Raw genomic sequence first — 21,133 nt, 5'->3', positions numbered from 1 at the left:
ACAGCTCAATCTAACGAAGGGGTTAATTGCAACGAGGTTTTTATGCTGATTGCTGCCACGCGACAAACGTAAACCGACGTGACGGACCGATAATATCGAGATCTCGAAAGCGAAGACCGGTTGTATCCGTTTGGTTCTCCGAGATTAATGAACGCGCTGCTCAAGTATCAGTGGCTCATTAAGACACATTAACCCCGGCCTCTTTTCCTTCCTTCTTTTTTCACGGTGCTTTGTCCTAATGGCGCATTGATCACTGTTCGCCCAAAGAAAAACGGGGCTCCTGGAGATTCACCGCAAAAAGAAGGACGGGAAAACATTCGCGTGCCTCTTAGCGCGACAAATGCGCTGTGATCAATTCGACGTGGGTTGTTAATCGATTCGAAGTGGTTTCTATACTTCTTCGGAGCCAGTCTTCGATTCATATCACTCCCGTGAAGAATTTCGTGCGTCTCCACATGTTTTTACTCGCCCTAACTTTTTCTCCTAACTTTGTCAAGATCAGCAGATACAGAGTGCCTGATTTTAATTCATTATCGGAAATATTTTGGAAAGTATACCGGATAGAAGAAAAAGCCGCTTGACAAATTCAGCCATACCACTTCGTACGCTACTTTGTTCAAAAATTCGTGAAGCTGCATAACCAACGTAACGAATTCGCTTAAATGTTCGTGTAATATCAAGTATCCAAAGACGCTGAATTGACTCGAAAAATTTTTCAATAAAATCACACGTGATATGATATGATATCGCGACTCATCTCGTTATTTGTTATCATCTTCGAACAAAAATCTCATCTATGATATCAGGAAACGTAGACATCCTACGAACTGTACTAGTGCCACTTTGAAATTAGAATCAACATTAATATCATTGCCATTGAAATTAAAATATTAATAAAAACAACAAATTAGTAATTTATTTTGAGACTGGACGACTTTCAGCAGGAAATAACAAACTACATCGATTAAGGTATTAACAATTATATGATTCCACTTAAAAACATCTAGTAACATCTTTCCTATATCCTGGCATGATTCACTTCCGAAAGAAAATTTCGATCGAAATATTTCCAATAACAGATTAGCTTATAATAGGACACCGTATATAATTCCCATTGACGAAGATGCAATAAGCCGATGATTTAATCGATTATCGAACTTTCCGTAGACTATCGCGGGCGAAGAGCGACGACGCGATTCGTCTTCGATACATTCCAAACGGCGATTGCCCGCGAAGATCGCATGAAGTCGAGCGATCTCTCCACAAAGAGTCTATTAATCCAGCTTGTCTGAAATCGACGGAAAACTCGATAGTCCAGGAACGAGACATGTGCGCCAACGATAATCCACGATTCACGAGGATTGTATCTTATCACTATTATCAGGCACCTCTGAAAGGAGAATAAGTTTATCTAGCCGCGTTGTATGGGCCAGGAAATTTTATAATGCATGGAATCGTGCCACGTATTCATGTATGACTCCCATCGTGTTTCCGCGAATTCCATCGATTTACCCCTTAAAGGCTATCACTTCGTACGAATCGTGTTTTAGCGTTGCAACTACTGCAAGCAATAATTCTCCTATTTCTCATTTGCTATTGAATAACAAAAAGTAACAGAAATCCACTTGCTTAATTTTATTAATCGAAGAGTTTGCAATAGCAATATCGGCTGCAATATTTAAAATATCTTTCATTGGGAGAAAAAGACAGATGTATGCTTGTTGCTCGAAGCTTTCATATCAAAAGGTTCAACAATTTAGTACATGGAATATTAGCCGACTACGAATTTATAATACATTTCCAAGTACGATTTAATTTCGTTGATTTACTCAAATTAATGGGCACTTTTAAAGTAAAATTTGTACTGCGTATTGCAGTGAACTTCGATCTATGATAGCATTAAGGGTTAAAATCATGAATACGCTCGTCGTTTCGACAAACCAATCTCAGTCGAAGTTTATACGATAAAAATACAAATGTTCCTTCTTTTTATTCTTTGCCATGTATGGGATTAAAAAAACGGTGAAAAGAAAAACACATTGATCGAACAAGATAGATCTATCATTGTGTCAGCTTTTAAAAGGAAACCACGCTCGAGGTACGATGTTAGAACGCGTACTCCGCTCGTTCGTAATTCAATCTGATCAGAAACAAGGTTGCACAAACGGAAAGCAATTAATCATCCGCATAGTTTTCCCGTCCGTTAATACCTAGTCATCTGTCTAATCGGTTACCGTATCTACTAATGAACTTCCCTAACCTTTACGCGAACTCTTTGTCTCTACGAAATATGCACGAAACTAGAAATGTCTCTAGAAAACCCCCCGTTTGACCTCCTATATATTTCTAATAATAGCTAAGACAGAAATCCTGGAACCAGTCATTTTAGCTAATTTGGTATTTCTAATGCTACAAACAGCAAGGTATCGCGTATTCGTGTATTATTAGACTGAGGATTTTTATGCAAATTCGAGAATAATTTAAAACGATAGAAACTCGCTAGAAAATTGTTTTACCCACGGTACATTGAATATTTTACATATTTTTCCATATTATGCGCATTCTATGCAATTTTGCATTCTCGCCGTAGTCTAAAATTCGTAATCTACTTATTTTTAACTTTTACAGTAGGAATAAATAGTACGATAGTATACAAAAAATATTTCGTTCCAATACTCATGAACAGTGGTCTCGTTATAAATTTACGAAACGTGACCGTTCAATGGGGGCGAGTCTTATAATTACAGCTGCAAGATAAATAAATTAGAGTAAAAGGTAGAAAGAATAAACTCACCTCTGTACGCTGCTGTAACCTCTTGTTCAACTCGTAGAGCCTGTAGTCCGGCTGGCCAAAGTACGGAGTATGCCTCCTGGGGACAGGCAACGATCTGTCAGATCAGACCGATCGGTCATGTTAGGTGTGCTGTGTACAGTGTGTTCTCTGGTGTGGGTCGCGTGTCGCATGCATGTGGACCGAAGGGAGTTCAACATGCATCGTCGGACTTTCGTAAGCCGCCTGAAGCGGCCCAATGAATCGACGAAACACGTCGAACGTGGCACAGATTCGCGGCCCACCAAACTTACGACTTTCACCGAGGGGGGATCAACAATCGCGAACACACATACTCTATTTCCCGGTTATTCCGACTAAAAGAATACTGAGTTCTCCTCGAAACCGATTTCCAATAGTCCCGACTAATCGCATCGAACGGACCTTCGGTCGCTCGTCTAATTGGGACTACGTTAAGACGCAACTATGACGTGGTTTCAGCACGAAACTTCGTACAGACAGCAGAGACACGCGTCGATCATGTTTCACTGAAAGTTCGTCGAACTTGATCGCTTCATTCGAACTTTGAGTGTAGCGCTAAGGCGGGAGATTTAAATTATCGATCAAAAAAACGCGGACACTTGCTTGTTTTTATAAAAAGTAATTTAATTAGATTGTTTTATTATTAGAGCTATGGCAGAATATTGTAACGATATACGATAAAATTTGTCTTTTAAAGTTAATATACACTAGAAAGATCGATAACTGTAAGCGTTAAATGTTAGGGAGCAGTTCATTATTTTTAGTTCGTTTGTGCGTCTAACAATAGATAGGATAGAAAAGATTCTTCAAAATTAATACAGAGTCTATGAAGATTAATTTTAGCAATAATATTTAAAGCTACTAATAGTTGGACAAATTGTATGTTTAATTTTAATATATTACTGATAAGCGATTTTAGTTTCGTGTGATATACATGTATTGAATTCACAAGAATATCTTTTGAGTATCGATTTATCATTAGTTTATATATTTTAATATAAACAGAATAAAAATGTCCACACACGAGAAAAGGTATACGTGCTACTGAATCGTCCATTATTCTGTTAGTATTTGAAAAAAAATTGTAACGACCGTGCAACCCGGAATAGCATCCATGATCATGCCTATCGTGACCGAACTAACAGCGTAAATCAAATTTAATAAGCTCGTGCATGTCTTTCGGTTGCTTGGATCTGCACGCGTGTCAAACACCTGTTAGTGCCGCGATCGTTCAAACCGGGACTAAAATCTCGATACGCGCTGTCAGTTTACAAAACTAATTCTTTTGAAGAAACTTCGGTTAACTGGCACGATTAACGAAATCATTATAGAATAATAGCCGATAAAACTTTTAAAAAGATCCATAACTTATTATAATTTCACTGAAATCTACTGGTACGTATGATTCTATGATAAATGAGATCATGCATTCAATTTTAAAAACTATACTTAACCCTATCCTTCTCTTTCTATAAAATATGGAAAGTTTTTAAATAATTAATTTGAATATTCGATACAATTTTGTCACCTTTTGCATATTCCACGCTTTCTATCAATAAAGTATCCCGAAAACAAATATTTGAAGAGATAGAAACACGAGGAAAAAATGAAAAAACATAGATAAAGAGATTGATGTAATTTGTAGTCTATATTATTATACTAGCGTGATCGCTGTTAAAAGAAAAATTCGTGGCGAAAAAGTTAACCGATTTCGAGGAGAAAACATCGATCTTGCAAGGAAGAACGTTTCGTCGTTCAGATATTCGCAAAGTAATAAATTCATGGTTAGATGTTGCAACATAGACGAATATATGTGTGCTCATATCAGACGCAAAGTTCTAATTGAATATAAGAGTTGATTGTACAAAGGAAAGACCGTTGCACTGTAGCAGCGATAACAGCGTGTTTCGAGGGTCACGAATCGACTGGCTACACTGATATCGATCACCCTTGTGTCAGTGCGAACCGACTCTCTGTGTTGCGTCTTGTTGCTCGTGATCGTCTAAACTTCGTCGAAACTTTACGACTACGAAGTATCTTTCCAAAGGTTGCTGTACACGCTGATCGCGATTCAACGTAGTCATTAGCATATATAAAATCTTTTCCCCTTGAATCCTGATAATTATCGAAAACCAAGATACATGCACATTATCCCACGGAAGTACTTGAACATTTACCATAGAAAACTTTTATGTAACAATTGTAACACATATTGATGTGTTATATAAAACGACCGAATGTGTAGCCAATTTAAAAATGTATATAGAAGTTATAATATCTACTTGGTAAAAGATTAATTTGCAATACGAATGATCGTTTTAAGTATAACATAATATAATTTAAAGATGGTCCCATTGAATATCGAGGCTTGTTAATATAATGGACAATTGACCGTTTAAATACTTTTGTGTTTAACGTACTAAATAATATTTTTGTGAGCTTGTATACATATATACGATCTATCTAGTTTTAAGGGTTTCTGAGCACAAAACGCGAATCTTATCGGTTTTCCATAAAACGTTGGCCGGCCAATAGCGCATTGGAAAGCACCGCGAAACGACAGACTAATTCTTGGAAATTGAATTTGCGCTGTAATGCCCGCTCGTAATACGGACAATTGATTGGTGGCATCAAAATATTAGCGTTCGACTGACTGGCGGCGGGCTACTGACAAGCGGGCCACCGTTCTCCGGAATTGTTATCGATTTTAATATCGGCACCGCTCCATTAACGCTGTTCACGCGCTCGCTAAAGTTACACGTGTTAGCCGCAATACACATCGAAGCGCATCGCGATCAAATAATTCGGTCACCTGATTTCATCTCGACTTTAACTTCCTCAACATCTCATCGCCACGAAGATCTTATGTTTTTAACGTGTTAACGATCACACATTGTCTTCTGGTAGAAGTTTAGTTTGAATTTTGGCAAAGATTTGGGAAGAATTTATGGCGCTATATTATAGAAAATTTTACAGTATAGAAAATGTTGAAGTGGTCACCACTTCTAAGAAAACTCTACATCTGGCCTTTTTAGTTTTCTCAAGCACTGAAGCTATCGACAGCGTAGAGACAATAGACTGGGACGAAGGCAGACCATAGACAGTAAACAGACGACGATGGCTTCGGGGTTTTCAGTTATAGGGTAACACTGCCAGCGTGCGGATCTGAACCAGCTCAAATTATATTCCTACTTGTACTTACACTTCTGTATTAAAATATATTTTCTACTTTACAATTTATCCACGCGTGCCTCTGTTCATACATCCAATAACCTCAACAGAAAAGAATTTATAGCGCTACATTGCAGAAAAAACTGACGATCCTCTAATTCTTATGATCTTATATTACAGAAAAAAGAGAGAAATAAAACTTTTCATAATACAATTAGCTAAATTTACACAAATAACCGTTACCCTATTCGCCATCACAGGGGATGATTTACAATAAACAGGATCGTTCGAATCAAGTTCCATGGTGTTAAGAAAACAAACAGACCTTGACAAAAATAATTCCTTCTTTAGAGAGTGGATTGGCGGAAAGAGTAAAACGAGCGATAAATATCCGAAATCGGGCACAGGGTACAGAGTGGCGAAGTTCCAGTGAGACACGAACAAGGCACGATACACGATGATGCTGAATGCCGGTGCGAAGATCGATCGTGCCAGAAAGAACTTGGCCTTTGCAGTCTCCGGAGAATCGCCGCCGTGGGACTTGACGACACGTCACAGTCCCTCATACGTGTATACGTGTGTGTACACACAGCAGGGTGAATTTACCACAGAAGGGTCGAGGCTCAAGGGTTGCAAGGCTAACCTACTGTCGCGCACGGTTCACCAGGGACGCGCTCGACAAATTTCTCGTCCCACTCGAGTCTCTGATTCATCTGGATCGCGAACAATCGTAAAGATATATATCTCTATTCTTCTTCCTTTTTCTTCCATGAAATTACTTCAGGTTTCTGAAGGAGAAATGGTTAAGGATAAAGTGTAAGGTTAAGAAAGGTTAACACACGCTCGTTTATAATTACCCAGCTTTTTTTAATCCGAGCTGTGCGAATACACATCGATCGTATATTAAAAAGTGCTAGGTTATGTATTTATTTATAAATAAACGAGGGGTTAATAATAAAAGACATGCGGTTACCGATAGGTCGAAGCTCAACTCAATCACCGTATTATTTTTTGCCGTGTATTTTTAAATTTTATTTACATCGCGTCACGAAATCTCTATACCTTCAAAAATATAGGTCATTGATTTTATACTCATATATCAATGAAATTTTTGTCAAAATAGAAAAAAAATAATGCAGAACTTTACAATTTCAACGTAATAGATTCTTTTAACAGCACGGATACTAGAAACTCATTCTTTCTAAGGAAACAAAAAAAGAAGTCGTGTAAAACTGAAGTCGTATAGCTCAAGAATCAACCGAATGATCCAGAAATTTTCGATCCATGTTCTATCGAGGTATTACAGGAAAAAAGAGAATACAAAAGACAGTGATTTCAGAGTAATGGATTCTTTTAACAGGCAGCACACTGAGAACTCGTTGACAGATTCAGCTCGCAGCACGGCATAAAACAGAATCGAAACGCGCTAATTTAGCCGACAACGTAATTTCACGTGAGGCACGTACGCGGCGGTGTAGAGGCGTGCAATAATCCGAAACCGGCTCGCGTGGAGCGCACCAGTTCTCTCTCATTCAAGACGTGCCCGCCACGATCGAACTAATTAATTCGTCGCACGGCACACCGGCAGCTCGCTTCGTTCGCTCGCTCCCCGGAATTTTTTCCTCTTCTCTCCGGCCAACGATCGTGACAGATCGTTCCCCCGATACGGGACCAATCCGTTCAATGAAAAACTTTTAGTCGCGCGCGTGTCACAGTTTCCAGCCTGAATCAGAGGAAACCTTCTTTGAGACACAAGCATGCCAAAGTAAGAGAATTTCTTTATATGACCAAAACACGTACGTCGCGTCATGGTGAATTTAAACATTACACGTAGTAAAGAATCTGTCGTCTTTTACATGAAAGATCAATTTGTATATGTGTATACGATATGGGGCCTGATCTATTAATACGGAGCAAATCAGAATGTACATGACAGTTCCCGGTATGCGACAGGTCATTTTTCTTTGTTAGATATGGACGCGGTAACAGATGAATCTAATTACTAGACTAAGGACGCTTATGCAAATTTGTATTTCCTAGAATTTCCTGAGAAATACGATGTATAAAAGAGCGATGGATTGTCTTATTAGAGAAATGTTGGAACGAGTGGAGTATGCATTTTTTTATGCATTTAGGCGAATTTTGAAGATATAAAGATGCATAGAGAAATACCTAAAATATTTTCTATTTCAATATTCTCTCTTTGGGATATTTTCCATTGTTCATATTCTCCATCTCGGATACCTAAACACCTAGTCTTTCAATTACATATTAATTACAACGAAGCATATTCGAAACTACTCTTCGAGGTAGAAACTAACGAAGAAATCAGTGCAACCTTCAACGCAGTCAACAGTAAACCAACAAAACCTCCTCCATCCGATGCATCGACACACGAGACACTCACAAAACCATTCATCCATTTCCAACCGTTTACAACTCCCCGATCGGACATGTCCCAATTCACCGCTCCACCCTCTGTATCCAGTAAAACTTGAGGGCAGAAACGCGAACGGGCACGAACGAGCAGCCAGGTATTCGCGACATCGTCGTCGCGGGATTTTCGATGGAGTTGCGGCGGGGTGCGGTCGTTATCAGGTCGTGAGAGTTAATAGGTTTAGTTGGCGCGGCTAATGGGCGTCCCGGCACGCCGGCAGGAATCAGCTGACCGGCCAGCTGGCCGTAGAAACGACGTCCAGGAACCGCCAGTTGAGAGCCGTTGCTTGCACGGGTCTCAGATTGGGTTAGCAAAGGGCGCAGTTCAGACCGGAGGGTGGCTGCCGAGGGTGAGTCTGCCACGGAGGGAGGAAGAGGGTGTTATTAGGGGTTGCTCATGGGGTGGCACTGCGATCAATGCTTGGGGAGTCATGCCAGCCCCCCTTTCGAACTCTATATATAGAAGAATCGCGCGCGCATACATACACACGTATACTGGTTACGACTACCGATGGACATCCGAATATTCCTGTCTCGCGAGTTTCCGAACGATTTACTCACAGACAGGTTACACTCCGAAGTTCGAATATTATTCGGAGCCGCCATAACTAAAAAACAATGTGTCCAGGCACATGTGCAACTAAGTTTGATTCGAAAGTAATGGCAGTACGTTCAGAAATGTTTTCCTGCGTGTTAGGTTTTGAAGAAGCAAAGAGATTTTCAAAGTATATAGTTCCCTTGGGAAGTAATACACCATTTCCTACAGTGAGTACACGTTTTCTTCGTGCTTAAAGTGATATTGAATGTCTTGATTCTTTAGAAAGTTCACTTGATTGGTCATTTTCTGAATGTAACGTATGGAAAATGACGGTCTTTAAGATGACGTTTTTTTATCTCGGAGAATAAGAAGTTGCAGGAAATTCATTGTACTTTTGGAAAGTTCTTATAAGGAGATTGTGAAAACCAAGTTAAGAGGAAGTTGTGATCTAGAATCTAGAAAATAAAGGATTTGTGGTACTACTAAGATTTCTTTCATTGTTAGAAATTCATTGAGTGATAATACCGTGAGTAAATATGTTGCATAAAAATTGACCAACTATGTATGTTTTAATAATTTTTCATGTTTTTCATTAATACTACTAGTCATACAGAAAGTTTCATTATTTTTCTATCAAAATATTCGTTATTGCATCCGAGTGTCTGTAATTGTTTAATTGTTTCGATGAGTTTAGCGTGAGTATAAAATTATTTGATTCCAGTGGATTGAAAGCGTACCATATGACAAAAGATCAGTGATAAAATCGTCTCAAAACGTTATAGAAAGGCAGTGGTGTGAATGTGCGTACCCAGGGGATGAGCGTTCTTATGGGAGCGTGACTACGAGAGGGGATGAACGAAAAGTGGCGAGCACGTGGAAACTTGGCGGCCTAGATTGAGATTTTTCGTGCCGCTCCATCGAGCCTCGCCGACAAGATATTCTAGTCCAGTGTCTCGATATCGAGCTTTCATCTACTCAAAGAATATCGATTGCGATCATTTTATACGAGATTACATCAGAATATGAGTCTTTCGCGTGGTAAAAGAACGAAGAGAATTAATCGACCGATAGCTGATCTTGACACTGATCCGACAAATTACAATAATTTCCTGAAGTAATTATCATTATACTCTTACATCGTCATTAAGACATTAAAAAACCACACTAATCAGCTCTATAAACGGGAAAGGAAAGTGATGATGTTGTAAATTCTGTTCTTTTAAAGTATATCCTAGAATTTACTACTATTTATGTCGTCTTTCTGAGCCTGTGCATTTCAACAAGAAATTAGGAAAATCCAGCATATCAATTTTCGCTTTTCGTGACAATTTTGCTCGAATTTTGTGACACTTGAAATACATGTTCGAAATATCTAATGATAAAGTTCTTACCAGTCATTATCTCGAAAAGGAAATAAAAAAGATTAGGTGTTCGAGTAACGAAAATTTTACATCGTGAACGTTGACAATTTCTGGATAAATTGCCGTTCAATTTGCGATAGTTCCGCGTGAGCACGGGATATGTTTTATCCATTTAGACCGTTTTTTTCCAACTGCGCGTGTGCTGTTCTCCAATAAAAACTACGAGCCAATAAATCCTAAAGTAACGATCTTCCTTCCGTTTTTATAGAGACATTCCTTGCCCCGTTCTGCTCTCTATTTCAAATTTCCGTTGTTCAAACTTCGTCCACAATAGTTACAATTTTAAATCCCATCCCAGTTACAGCTTTCTTGCTCGATACTTCTGTGTTTCTGTAATTAAAACTCTTGAAAATCGAACTGATTAAACCCGCCTTTCGTTAATTAATCCTTCAAACGAGATTTATCTCGTCAAACAAATTTTCGGTGACGAGTGTTTAATACATTTGTAAGCCACTGTACGTGTACAATATATTCCTTATGACTGGTCAGGAATACATAAGATACCAAATATAACACTATACTACAGTTCTTTACATGGAATTGGAACGAAGAACGCAAGGTTCGGCTTATCGGCGCACGTTGTTACGTAACGTCTAAACCTGATAAGAACGTAGATACAGGTATTTATCGATCCCAAACGTGAGCCAAGTAATCGTACCGATAATTGAAACTATAATTTCATTGAACGAGACAAAAGGAAAGATGTGGCGATACCTTCGACGATAATTGACTTTCTCGATCCTCCTCTGCCAGAAGATAGCTACTTATCTCCTGTTTTTGACTACTTCGACAAGATTTCGCAAGAATTCGTCGTTCACGTATGTCACGAAATGTTCGAACAGCCTTGGTAATTTAATTATTGGTATGTAAAAAGGTAGCTGGGCAAACTGTAGAACAAATGATACAGATAAAAATTTAAATGTGCACTGTAGTTTCAATACGTTTGAATAACTTTAGTGTTATATGTTTGACAAAGCAGCAGTGAAATTCCTACCTAATCACAAAGAATCTTCAGGTAATGTTTGCGTCATTGTTTAACAAAAATTTCATAGAAGCAACCTCTTGGCGCCCCTTTTCCTACAAACAACAGCATACATTTTCTAATACACTATAAAAGAGTAATACGATACAAAAATATTTTTAACACTTCACCGACCGCTAGCGATTCAATAACATACGCACGTCCGACCGGCATCTCGGGCGCAGATTCTCCCTGACGCCGGCTCTGTTTCGGTTTAGACTCTCCAATACCATTCTTTTTGTTCATCGCGAACGGTACGTTTTTCAAATTGCTATAAAACTGTGGGAGCTTACAAAGCAACGCAACTGACGCAACTGAGCAAGGTATCTTAGTACTAAATAACAAATTACTGCTCAAATAATGAGAAAGATTGTCGGCGACAAACAGCCGATTAATACGCTATCGGTCGGTGAGCGTCAGTGACAAAAAACTGATTAATCGGCTATCGGTCGGTAAAGCGTTAAAAATGCTACTGATAATTAGTTTGGAAGCTAGGCGGAAGACTCCAGATGGAAATTTGTATATTTGTCAAAAATTAAATATTATGCTACGATACATTTCAATGTAATCTGGCTGACAGAGCGAGATATACCAAATTCGCGTAACAGTCAACGTGTTAGTTGCGCAATGCAAAAGTTCGTGCAAGTATACACACAAATATATGACGATGCATAAAGGGATAATAGGAGAGTAGAGACGAGAAAGAAAGAGCGTGCTAGCTCTGTTTCCCGGACGGTGATCAGGATTTCGTCAGAGTGAGGCGCACACCGTTCACTTTTCCAGCAATGGCCACTGGCCGAGTTCGACGCGAACCGGCGTGGCACGCTGATTATTGCTCTTTTATGGTTGGCACACATCGCGGCGGGCAACGCGCGCGGTTTTCTCCGGTTCGCTTAACAAGCCGGATCGCTTTCTGTTCCCACGGCTGAACTTCGAACAACGACACGAACTTCGAACGAGAGAGACAACCTCGATCAAGGCTGTGTGTTCTTCTTACGGTTTTGATATTCAATTGCTCGTGTCAGCAGCGGGACAGGACCGGTAGCGACAAGAATATACATGGAAAGGATCAAGGGAACTCCGACAGAGGTCGATAAGAGGAAGAGAACGATATCGACGATAAAGTTTCGTGATCACGGGCAACGATAAATCGCCGGTGCGGCCGTGCGATTACTGCTACGCTAGCGACAAAAGTATAAGGGGCTGATGCCAGTCGCTGACTCGACTGTTACTTCATTCTCTCGAACGAGTTTCTACATGTAATCAACTCGTTGCTAGTTCGTGGGATCTTGTTTTGGATTAAGCGCCACCTCACGTTTACCGATCGATGCTACACATTTTTCTAATCTTGGATATTCCTTCGAATGGTATATTTTTGGTCTTTGAATTTAGCGCGCGCACACACACACATAGGTCGTCTCTCTCGGACATATACCAAGCAGTATCCGATATCAGCAAAAATCTATGGTATACAGGGACCTATGTATCATACAAACGGATGTGAATTCCTGAGACGAAGATTCAAGTCCACCATCTCTCCCTGTAGCATCTATCTTTCAGCTTAATCTATTTCGGAAATACAGCCTTAATTTTCTTGCCATTAGGAGTAGAGTCGATGACAAAATAAGGGGAGAAAAATTCCAGAGGTAGTGAAGATGATGGAGGATCGTATCAAAAATCGAGCAAAGTCGTGATCAGAAGGAAATTCGTCGTATTTGTTGAAAAGTCGAGGGAATTGGAGGTAGAACAGGGGAGACCAGCTCAGGATCGATTTATTTATTCGCAGAAAACGCAGATCGTTTTCACGCGGATTGTGTATCGACGAGCTAGCATGTGGCGTTTCACCGTTCTCTATGACGAAATCGGCCAGAGAGGCAGACCAGGCCAGGCGAAACGGCGTCGAGAATAGAAAGAAAAGATTCTCATTTCGCCATCGATACGGAACGAACAAACGTTCGCGGGACCGCTTTGTATTAGGAACGCGCGCGAGCGCCGCTGCTTTCACCGTGATACGCCACACGGTTAGAAATCGACGACGAACAAACCAGCGAAATAAAGGGCGCTTGTTCGTCGGTTTTCTTTCGCCGAGGCGATTTATTATTAGGCGTTTCGTCACTGTGACGCAAGGACGACGTTCGGAGACGAGCTACGAGACGCTGCGTCGAATCGCCGGCTATTTATCATCCGCCGTGTTGAACAGTCATTCCAAGACTCCATCGTGCACGCGTCGTTCGACCGATTTCTACAATACCAGACTTTTATCGGAGTGAAAAGAAACTCGTTTGGATAAATCGATTTATATACGAACCTCTCAGAAGTCAAACCGATCAACTCCAATTTTTGTCAATTCCTTAATTTCGTTGCATGAGCTCGTGAAAAATGTTCGATCCTAAAGAAACGAATGATTTACATCTATAAGTTCATTCATACTCGCGAGAAAACAATTAAGCATAATAGTAGTAAATCCTAAAGTAAATTTAAAATATACAGCTTACGACATCATCGCTTTTCTGTAGCTTTCAATTTGCGAGGTCGATCGATGAAAGGAATTTCTGCTCGATTAAAAGTTAATAACAATTTTGTAGAAAGCATCTGCATATTTCTTTACAATTGCAGAAACAAAAACATCCTTGGTATCCTCAGTGTTAGAGATTCTGATGAACATCCTGGATAATCAAATTCAAATTGGAAGCGCAGAGACTCAAAGATACGAGGAATTACGTCTTTATTTACATTTATTTAGACGCGGAAAAAAGAAGTAAAATTGACCAAACTACGAAGTATGGTCACTGGTTTGTTCCGCCTGGCCTCTGACCCTAATGATTGCGGGTATCAATTAGCGGTGCATGTCTCCTGGTAATGAGAGTCCAAAAGGCACACCGCAAAAGCTGATAATTAACACCAGACGATAACGAAAAGATCAACCGGACGAAAAACTCCAGATGAAACACCGTAAATTTTTCTTCCTGCGAAATTCGATTTCGGTGATCGTCGTTTTATCTCTCGCCAGAAAAGATCGTCCAACCTAAGAACATGAACATTACAAAACGATGACACATCTGTTCCAGTCAAATTGCCGTGGGATTACTGGACTCGAAGATGTTACACGAATCCAAGGAACCGGTTTTCGACGCGTACTCAACACGAAAGAAAAAAAGAAAAGAAAACTCGAGAGTCCAGCGTCGATCATTTACCCTCTTTCGTGTCATCTACTCCTCGTTTCTGATTCTTTACTGTTTCCTCTATTCCTTTGGCCTTTACTGGCTTCATTCGTTTCTCGCAATTTTCAACGCTCACTGTATCTAAAGATTCTTCAGTCAACGCAACTAAGATTCTTGTCGGCGATTGTTCACACGTTTTTCTCTTTATATTTTTTCCTATAATTCGTATATAATTTTTATTCGAAATGGTAAGGGAAAGGAATTGTCGGTGAAGTCTGACGTTGCAGGTTCCAAGCTAAACAGCTATCTGTTGAGCGAAGAAGGATGAGTTATCTCGTCACTCGTAAGATCTTTTGCAACTGGAATGAGGCCAAACTTTAATAGTTACACTCGTTCGAACAGCATTATACAAAACGACGTCTGTTTTTACCCCGCGAAAGAGTCGTTTCCTAGTCGTTATCCGCCTTGAACTCCTACGCACGCTCGGCAAATTTTCAATGAAAAAATTACTACGTATGACTTTTGTACATCTTGTACGATTAAAAAGAAAATATATATCTAAAGTCGTACGATCGTAAAGAATATAAATTTTTCCTACACATCACAAAGAACGTAAATTTCGAAGTAATTCGAAGATTGATCCGAAGTTGAACGAAAGGACATCATTATGGCGTCGTGTTGGGACTATTTACACGGAAATGACGGCACGATAAATCCGTAGTGTCACGGTCCATCGTTGTTCACAGGACTGGAACGCTTATACCGGTTTACGAAGCAAGTCTGAAAGCTGCAGCTCCCATACCTCCTACGATCGGGTTTATTCGGTGCCTCTTAGTGATTTAGGGAGATCCAATCGATCGACCCGCGAAAATTGTACTCGACGCCATTCCCAATTTCTGGTTTCTCTTCGATCTCAACGAAACTATGCACCGCAGAATACTATTGGATCAATACCTGCAGATTTCGAAGATGTTATGAATAGATATACGCAAGTCTATCAAAAATTCTTCATAGGAAAATCTTTAAGCAGATTCATTAATCCGCTATAATCGTCCTAAAAAATTTCACGATATCACAAGTGGAAAAGGTCAATGACTTTCTGCATAGATCAAGAACCGCTGAAAATCGTACTGGATGCAGGAAAGGAAAGAACATGAAACTTATTCGTGAAATTCATGACTTTTTCGTGAATCTAAGACGCGATGCAAAAACGTAGTTAGACCGAGACGTGAAGAGCGTTGTTCATAAACCGCGTGGGAGGTCGCTAATTTATTGCGCATTAACGTCACTTGTATCTGACCACGCACAAGACAGCCCGTGGCGATCCAGCTCGTATTGTTGCACCGTGTCACCGTTCAACTTTCCATCTCACTTCGGGAAGACACCTAGCCTAAAATCATTCGCCACATTTCGAGAGCATTTCACCAGGCACGATATATCAATGCGAGGTATCAAACTAAAGGACAATAATCTGATAAGAATACGATGATTTCATAATTTTATAAGAGAACAATAACTTAATAATTTAATAATTTTAAGCACGAGGAACCTAAATGTTTCTAGGTAGAAGGCGCAGAATTTTAACAAAATTACAGCAATTTTTTAAGAAAGTATCGCTGAGTTTTCAAACGGCATAAGAGGATACTGTTTTCCGTTGGGCGAAATGAGTGCAGGTAGCCAAAAGTACTATCTCTTGGATCCAAAAAATGAGATATATAGGTATATCAAAAAGAGAAATTGAACCTGAAACTCGAGACTTGAAAACTGCGCGCATAAATGGGAATATGAAATATGAGAACTTCCAATCTAGAATCATCGACATTTAAAGACATTTCTAACGTAGAGTAACAATAACGTAGATTCGAATCTGTAGAACTTATAGAACTGAACGGAAACAATTTGAGCATCAATTAAGCGCTTACAGCTAAGAATCGGCGAATTTTCGGAATTTTGGAAAGTGGAAGCAATTATGGACGAAAGTATCGATGAGTTTTCACACGAGTTAGGAGAATCGTGTATCATTGGATGAGCATGTAACACGCGACGAGGAATCCTCAGCTTCCTCGCTCGTTCGTCCTTAATTGGGTTCGTGCCACCGTGTTAATAAATGCGGCCAGGCAAGTGCATTCTGCGCATTGCGAAGTCCGGCCACGCGTACCCCAGGCCCTTATAAAGGCTCAATCAGCCTGATCCCGATTGAGTCATTAATTGCCTTAAAGAGGGCAAGGCCTTGTCTACGCTGCTGAAATGCAAAGCTTCGCGCTACGACTTTCCGCGACCGTGCGCGTACTCGTGGACTTCATTCAAGAAACCGGACGAATTTCCTCTTCGAACGCGCTCATTAGAATTCTCGACTTCGCTTGAAAATCAACCTTCAACTGCCTATGTTTGGACGAGAAGTTGCTGGCTCTTTTAATCCTGCTACGTTTTTTCTATCATTTTAGATCCAATCGAGTGTATCTTTATTCCTAACGAATTCGTGAAGGATGATAAAAGTATCAATTGTTGTTAATATATTATATTATTTGGAAAATTCATGGAGAAAAGCGAGAAACATTTAACTAAAGTTAGATCTTTCGCTATCAATAATTTCGTGATTCTTTTCGTAGACAAATTTTCGTCTTTCTCGATAATGAATTCCTCCAAATAGCTTTCACACGATTCTAGAATAAGTTTGGTAAGTTTGTTAAAGGCTATGATAAATAATAATGAGACTATATTATACTGGTAATTGTGGTGCTTAAAACAGAACTGATCTACGATATTTTCGAACAACCAAATCATCGGTAATTGTATACCAAAGTCTGTCTTTAAATAATCGAAATCTTTCTGCTCGTTAAAATAAAACTTCGGAGACGGTACGAGAGTTATGTCATCTACCCTGTATTTTTCCATATTCTAAACGATTTTTCTCTTTGAAAAATCTTCACTGCTTGCATTCTTCTATATAGTAGAGTAAATCAACTACATAATTCTAATTAATTTGAACTCTCTGTGCGAGCATCAACAGATGCCTTCAATATTTTCTCAGAAGCATCAGCGTGCACCTGGGACAGGTATTTTCCTCTGGGAGGAGTAATAATACAAAGACAAGGAATGTCGTTTGCAAAACGAACGTAGACGAAGCCACCAAAGGTAAGGCCGCTTATTCCTGCCTCTCGTGCATTATAAGGAAGGATGCATTTCCTTCCACTTTCGCCATTCCATTTTTACACGGCGCGCCTCAGATATTCAAAAGATCCTTTCCTCTTCTCCTTCTTCCTTAATGCATTGCCATTTAATAACCCCATCGTAAATGCTTACAATGAATTATCTTGAACAACTTTGGAACTTGTCTTTTTTCTCCTAATTTCTAAATGACCAGTATCATTGCTATACTAAATATGCTAAATCACGATGGAGATAGATGATACAAGATTGTTACTGGGTGGACAAGCTTTTAGGGGCTTGAAAGGTTCCATTTGTTTCTGAGGTAATTTTGTCGGTTTTCTGGAACCTTCGAGTACTTAACCCTGTTGCATTCTTCGAATCGTTTCAGGCCTGATAGTATTCCTTTTAGTCTTGATAAATTCTCAAAGTTTGAGAAAGGCATGAAAGAATATGACATTCCATTTGCAATTCTCAGTTCTGTCCATTTAAATTATCGAATTCTGGTTTTTAATACCAAAGTTATGAACCAATGTTCCAAGAGTTGTTTAGTATTTATTTCTCCCGCTAGATGTTGGGATGTTACGAATAAACTGGTGTTTATGTAACTTCATATTTTTACGAAGATGATTAAGAAAATGGAGTCTAATTGAAGCACTATATGTTCCACCTGTAAATACTGTATCACGTATATCACGTACGTCTCTGTTAACGTATTTCTCAAGACATGAAGAATATTCTTGCTTGTTAAAACAACAGTTCGATTGGGAAATAACGTTTGGAAGACTACGTCAAAATGAAATAATCAAAATTAAACAACTATATTAATTCGTAATTCAAAAAGATTCAAACGAGACCGCGAGAGCAAATATAGAGACGAGATATCTGGCTTCTTTCGTTCGACCGAACAATCCATGTTGTTAGCCGCGTCGTGAGTCGAAAACAAAGCGACGCCTATTAGGTTGCACGTTCGACGACGTGATAGAACACACCTGAACCAAGGCATCGTCCTCTTAACAGGCAGGATCAAGATCCTCGGTCGACTCGGAAGACACGCTACATCGAACAGTCGACTCTTTCGCATGAGGAACGATGACTCGAGGACGAAGGATGTCGTTATGCGAGCACACCGACAATGCAACACCGAGAGAGGCACAGGCTTCGTTTCATGCATTATGAGAAAGGAAGCACTTCCCTCTACCAGCATCCCCTATTCTCGGAGCAGAGCGCGGCCCCAGGCGCTTCCATAACTTCGTTCTTGCCTTGCTGTCTCTATCTCTCTCTTTCTCCCTTCCTTCCCGCTTCTGTCGACTTCTAACCCGGTATGTTTCTTCGTTGTGCCTCCAGTTTCCCTCTTTTCCCCCGTCTTCTCGCTGTTCCCGTTGTTTTTCCTCGCCCTTGGGTCCCATGGCGCCTACGCTACTGATCAAAACTTTCGGTACATCTACAACTACCACGAGATCGGCTATTCGGTAGATCAACATGATGCGAAACGTTTGAATTTCGTTTATTAACTCCTTGTTTTATGAATTTTTAAACGATTAATTAAGCGAAAACCCCGTAAATGACATTGCCGTGTCTGTAATGTAAGTATGTAATAGATAATTAGGTTCCAATATTATCTGGTACATAGTTACCTTTGTACAAGTGAAAAAAAATTGTATACCTACTACGAAAGTGGAACGTAAAATTTAATAAAAAATCGCTTCATTGCAAATATGTTTTGTAGCTACTGCGTAACAACAATTTTCTTGTATTCTTGGAGGGTGAAAGACTGAGTTCAACTGGAACAGGAGATTTTAGAATCTCCGCTTCATCAGAGGATGCAGTTGAAGTTTCGAAGGTTGGTTATAGTGACGTTTCTTCCTGTTGCTTTTACCCCTTCTCGACAGCCTGTTTCTCTCCCCTTCATCCCCTTTTTGGCACCGTATGCCTGTTTTTACGGGCGGCCTCCAAACTTTGGCCCCTCGTCGCGTTCAATGAAACTCGTGAATCGTTTTTTGGGGGCCCGGTACGTTGCTGTTCGATTTCCAGCAACATTTTACGATGCTTTCTACTCCACCGTAAAAGAAAAAAAACACTCTATGTATCTCTTAAAACGTGTTTGTATCCTATTTTACGATGAACTTGAAAATACTGTGGCTCGTCACGAAGTTTTTATTCGTCTTTAACCTCGTCTATATTTGAAGGGAGTGCATTACACCGAAGCAGCTGGAAACTGGTAAAGTTTGGGAATTTTTCTCAGTAATTATAAAGCGAAAGGTCTAGACCTTTTAGGGAGATGTTAATGTAACTCTTTGGTCTCTCTTTACAATTTTTCCAGGTCAAAATAACAATCATACATTGGAGAAAGATGTGAAAGAAGATGAAGCGATAGATTCAACGCAGCGTGTGTGTCAATAGCAACGAATGCATTAAGCGGTCTTTATGACTAAGAGTAGATACCTATACCAAAACCAATACGTTTCATTCTAACGTTCACGTTATGAAAATGTTTAGGAAGGAGAGCAATGTATATATAACGAGATGTATTTTTATAATTCTAGCCTTTAACGGACAATGTCGTAACAGATTCCTGACACTCTGAAATACCTTTCGGAAGACGCAGCGCGGCGTGTGCAGGCTCTAAATAAACCCCGAACGTTATAAAACACAACGTCCAAGCCGACGTACAATCAAAGAGCGAACATTCGTTCGTCTCGTGCCAAGTCTTCGCTCGTTGGAAAGAAACAATAGCAAAGTTGAAGTTTCGTTCTTCAATTTCCAAGATCTCGTCCAAATCACTGACAACCTAACATCGACTGTCAACCCTGATACTGAGAACGTCAGTGGTTACATCAAACGACAAATTTTCACTTTTCGATCCTCCTCAAATTCTTTCTCCCATTAGACGAGTAAAAGGCGCGAAAACTACAGAGACGGGTTTGTCTGTTTTTAAGCGATGCTTTAACCGAAGCTTTTATTTTAAGGTGAAAAAGCTCGTGGATGAAGAGGAATTTGAAATTTCGACATCGGGAACCGGATACACGTTCAAGGCACAATGCGTGAATTTTTGGATCGCACGCGCGCTTGTAGGAGTTGCGTAAGCACGAGAACACCGCCGCTAGCGTTTACACGCACGTGCGACGACGGAATTAGCCAAGACCTCGTTGTCTCCCGACGAAGGTTCGTCCGTTGTCCCCCTGACCGAACCTTTCCTCAACGATCTCCAGGCCCCTTTCCTATTTTCCTTGCCTCCTGTCGCGTCTCCGAACGCGTCTCTCTTTTTCTATCTCTGGAAATATGCCACGTTGCCTCGGCCAATTTTAGAAAGCCTATGCGTGCACGTCGCACGCCACCGACGTGCCTATCGATCGACTGCTCTGAAATTTTAGGGATGAAGCGACATTCTACGTTTCTAACATCCGTCGCATTTAACAAAATATA

General features: G+C 40.0%; 1 protein-coding gene across 6 annotated transcripts in view; it reads right to left on the bottom strand.

The window, feature by feature from the left end:
- The window catches only part of LOC126873711 (LIM domain-binding protein 2), a 134,575-nt gene that overhangs the window by 20,380 nt on the left and 93,062 nt on the right, over window positions 1-21,133 (bottom strand). For 4 of the 6 annotated variants that reach the window (XM_050634876.1, XM_050634877.1, XM_050634872.1 and 1 more), the window contains one exon: window positions 2,795-2,888. In XM_050634876.1, the coding sequence (XP_050490833.1) occupies window positions 2,795-2,888 (94 nt within the window). The remainder of the gene's footprint in view (window positions 1-2,794; window positions 2,889-21,133) is intronic. The other 2 variants (XM_050634878.1, XM_050634875.1) reach the window with 1 other exon arrangement.

The sequence above is a fragment of the Bombus huntii genome, chromosome 15 (assembly GCF_024542735.1).
Source record: "Bombus huntii isolate Logan2020A chromosome 15, iyBomHunt1.1, whole genome shotgun sequence".
NCBI lineage: Eukaryota > Metazoa > Arthropoda > Insecta > Hymenoptera > Apidae > Bombus > Bombus huntii.
This window is presented reverse-complemented; position numbering and strand designations above follow the sequence as displayed.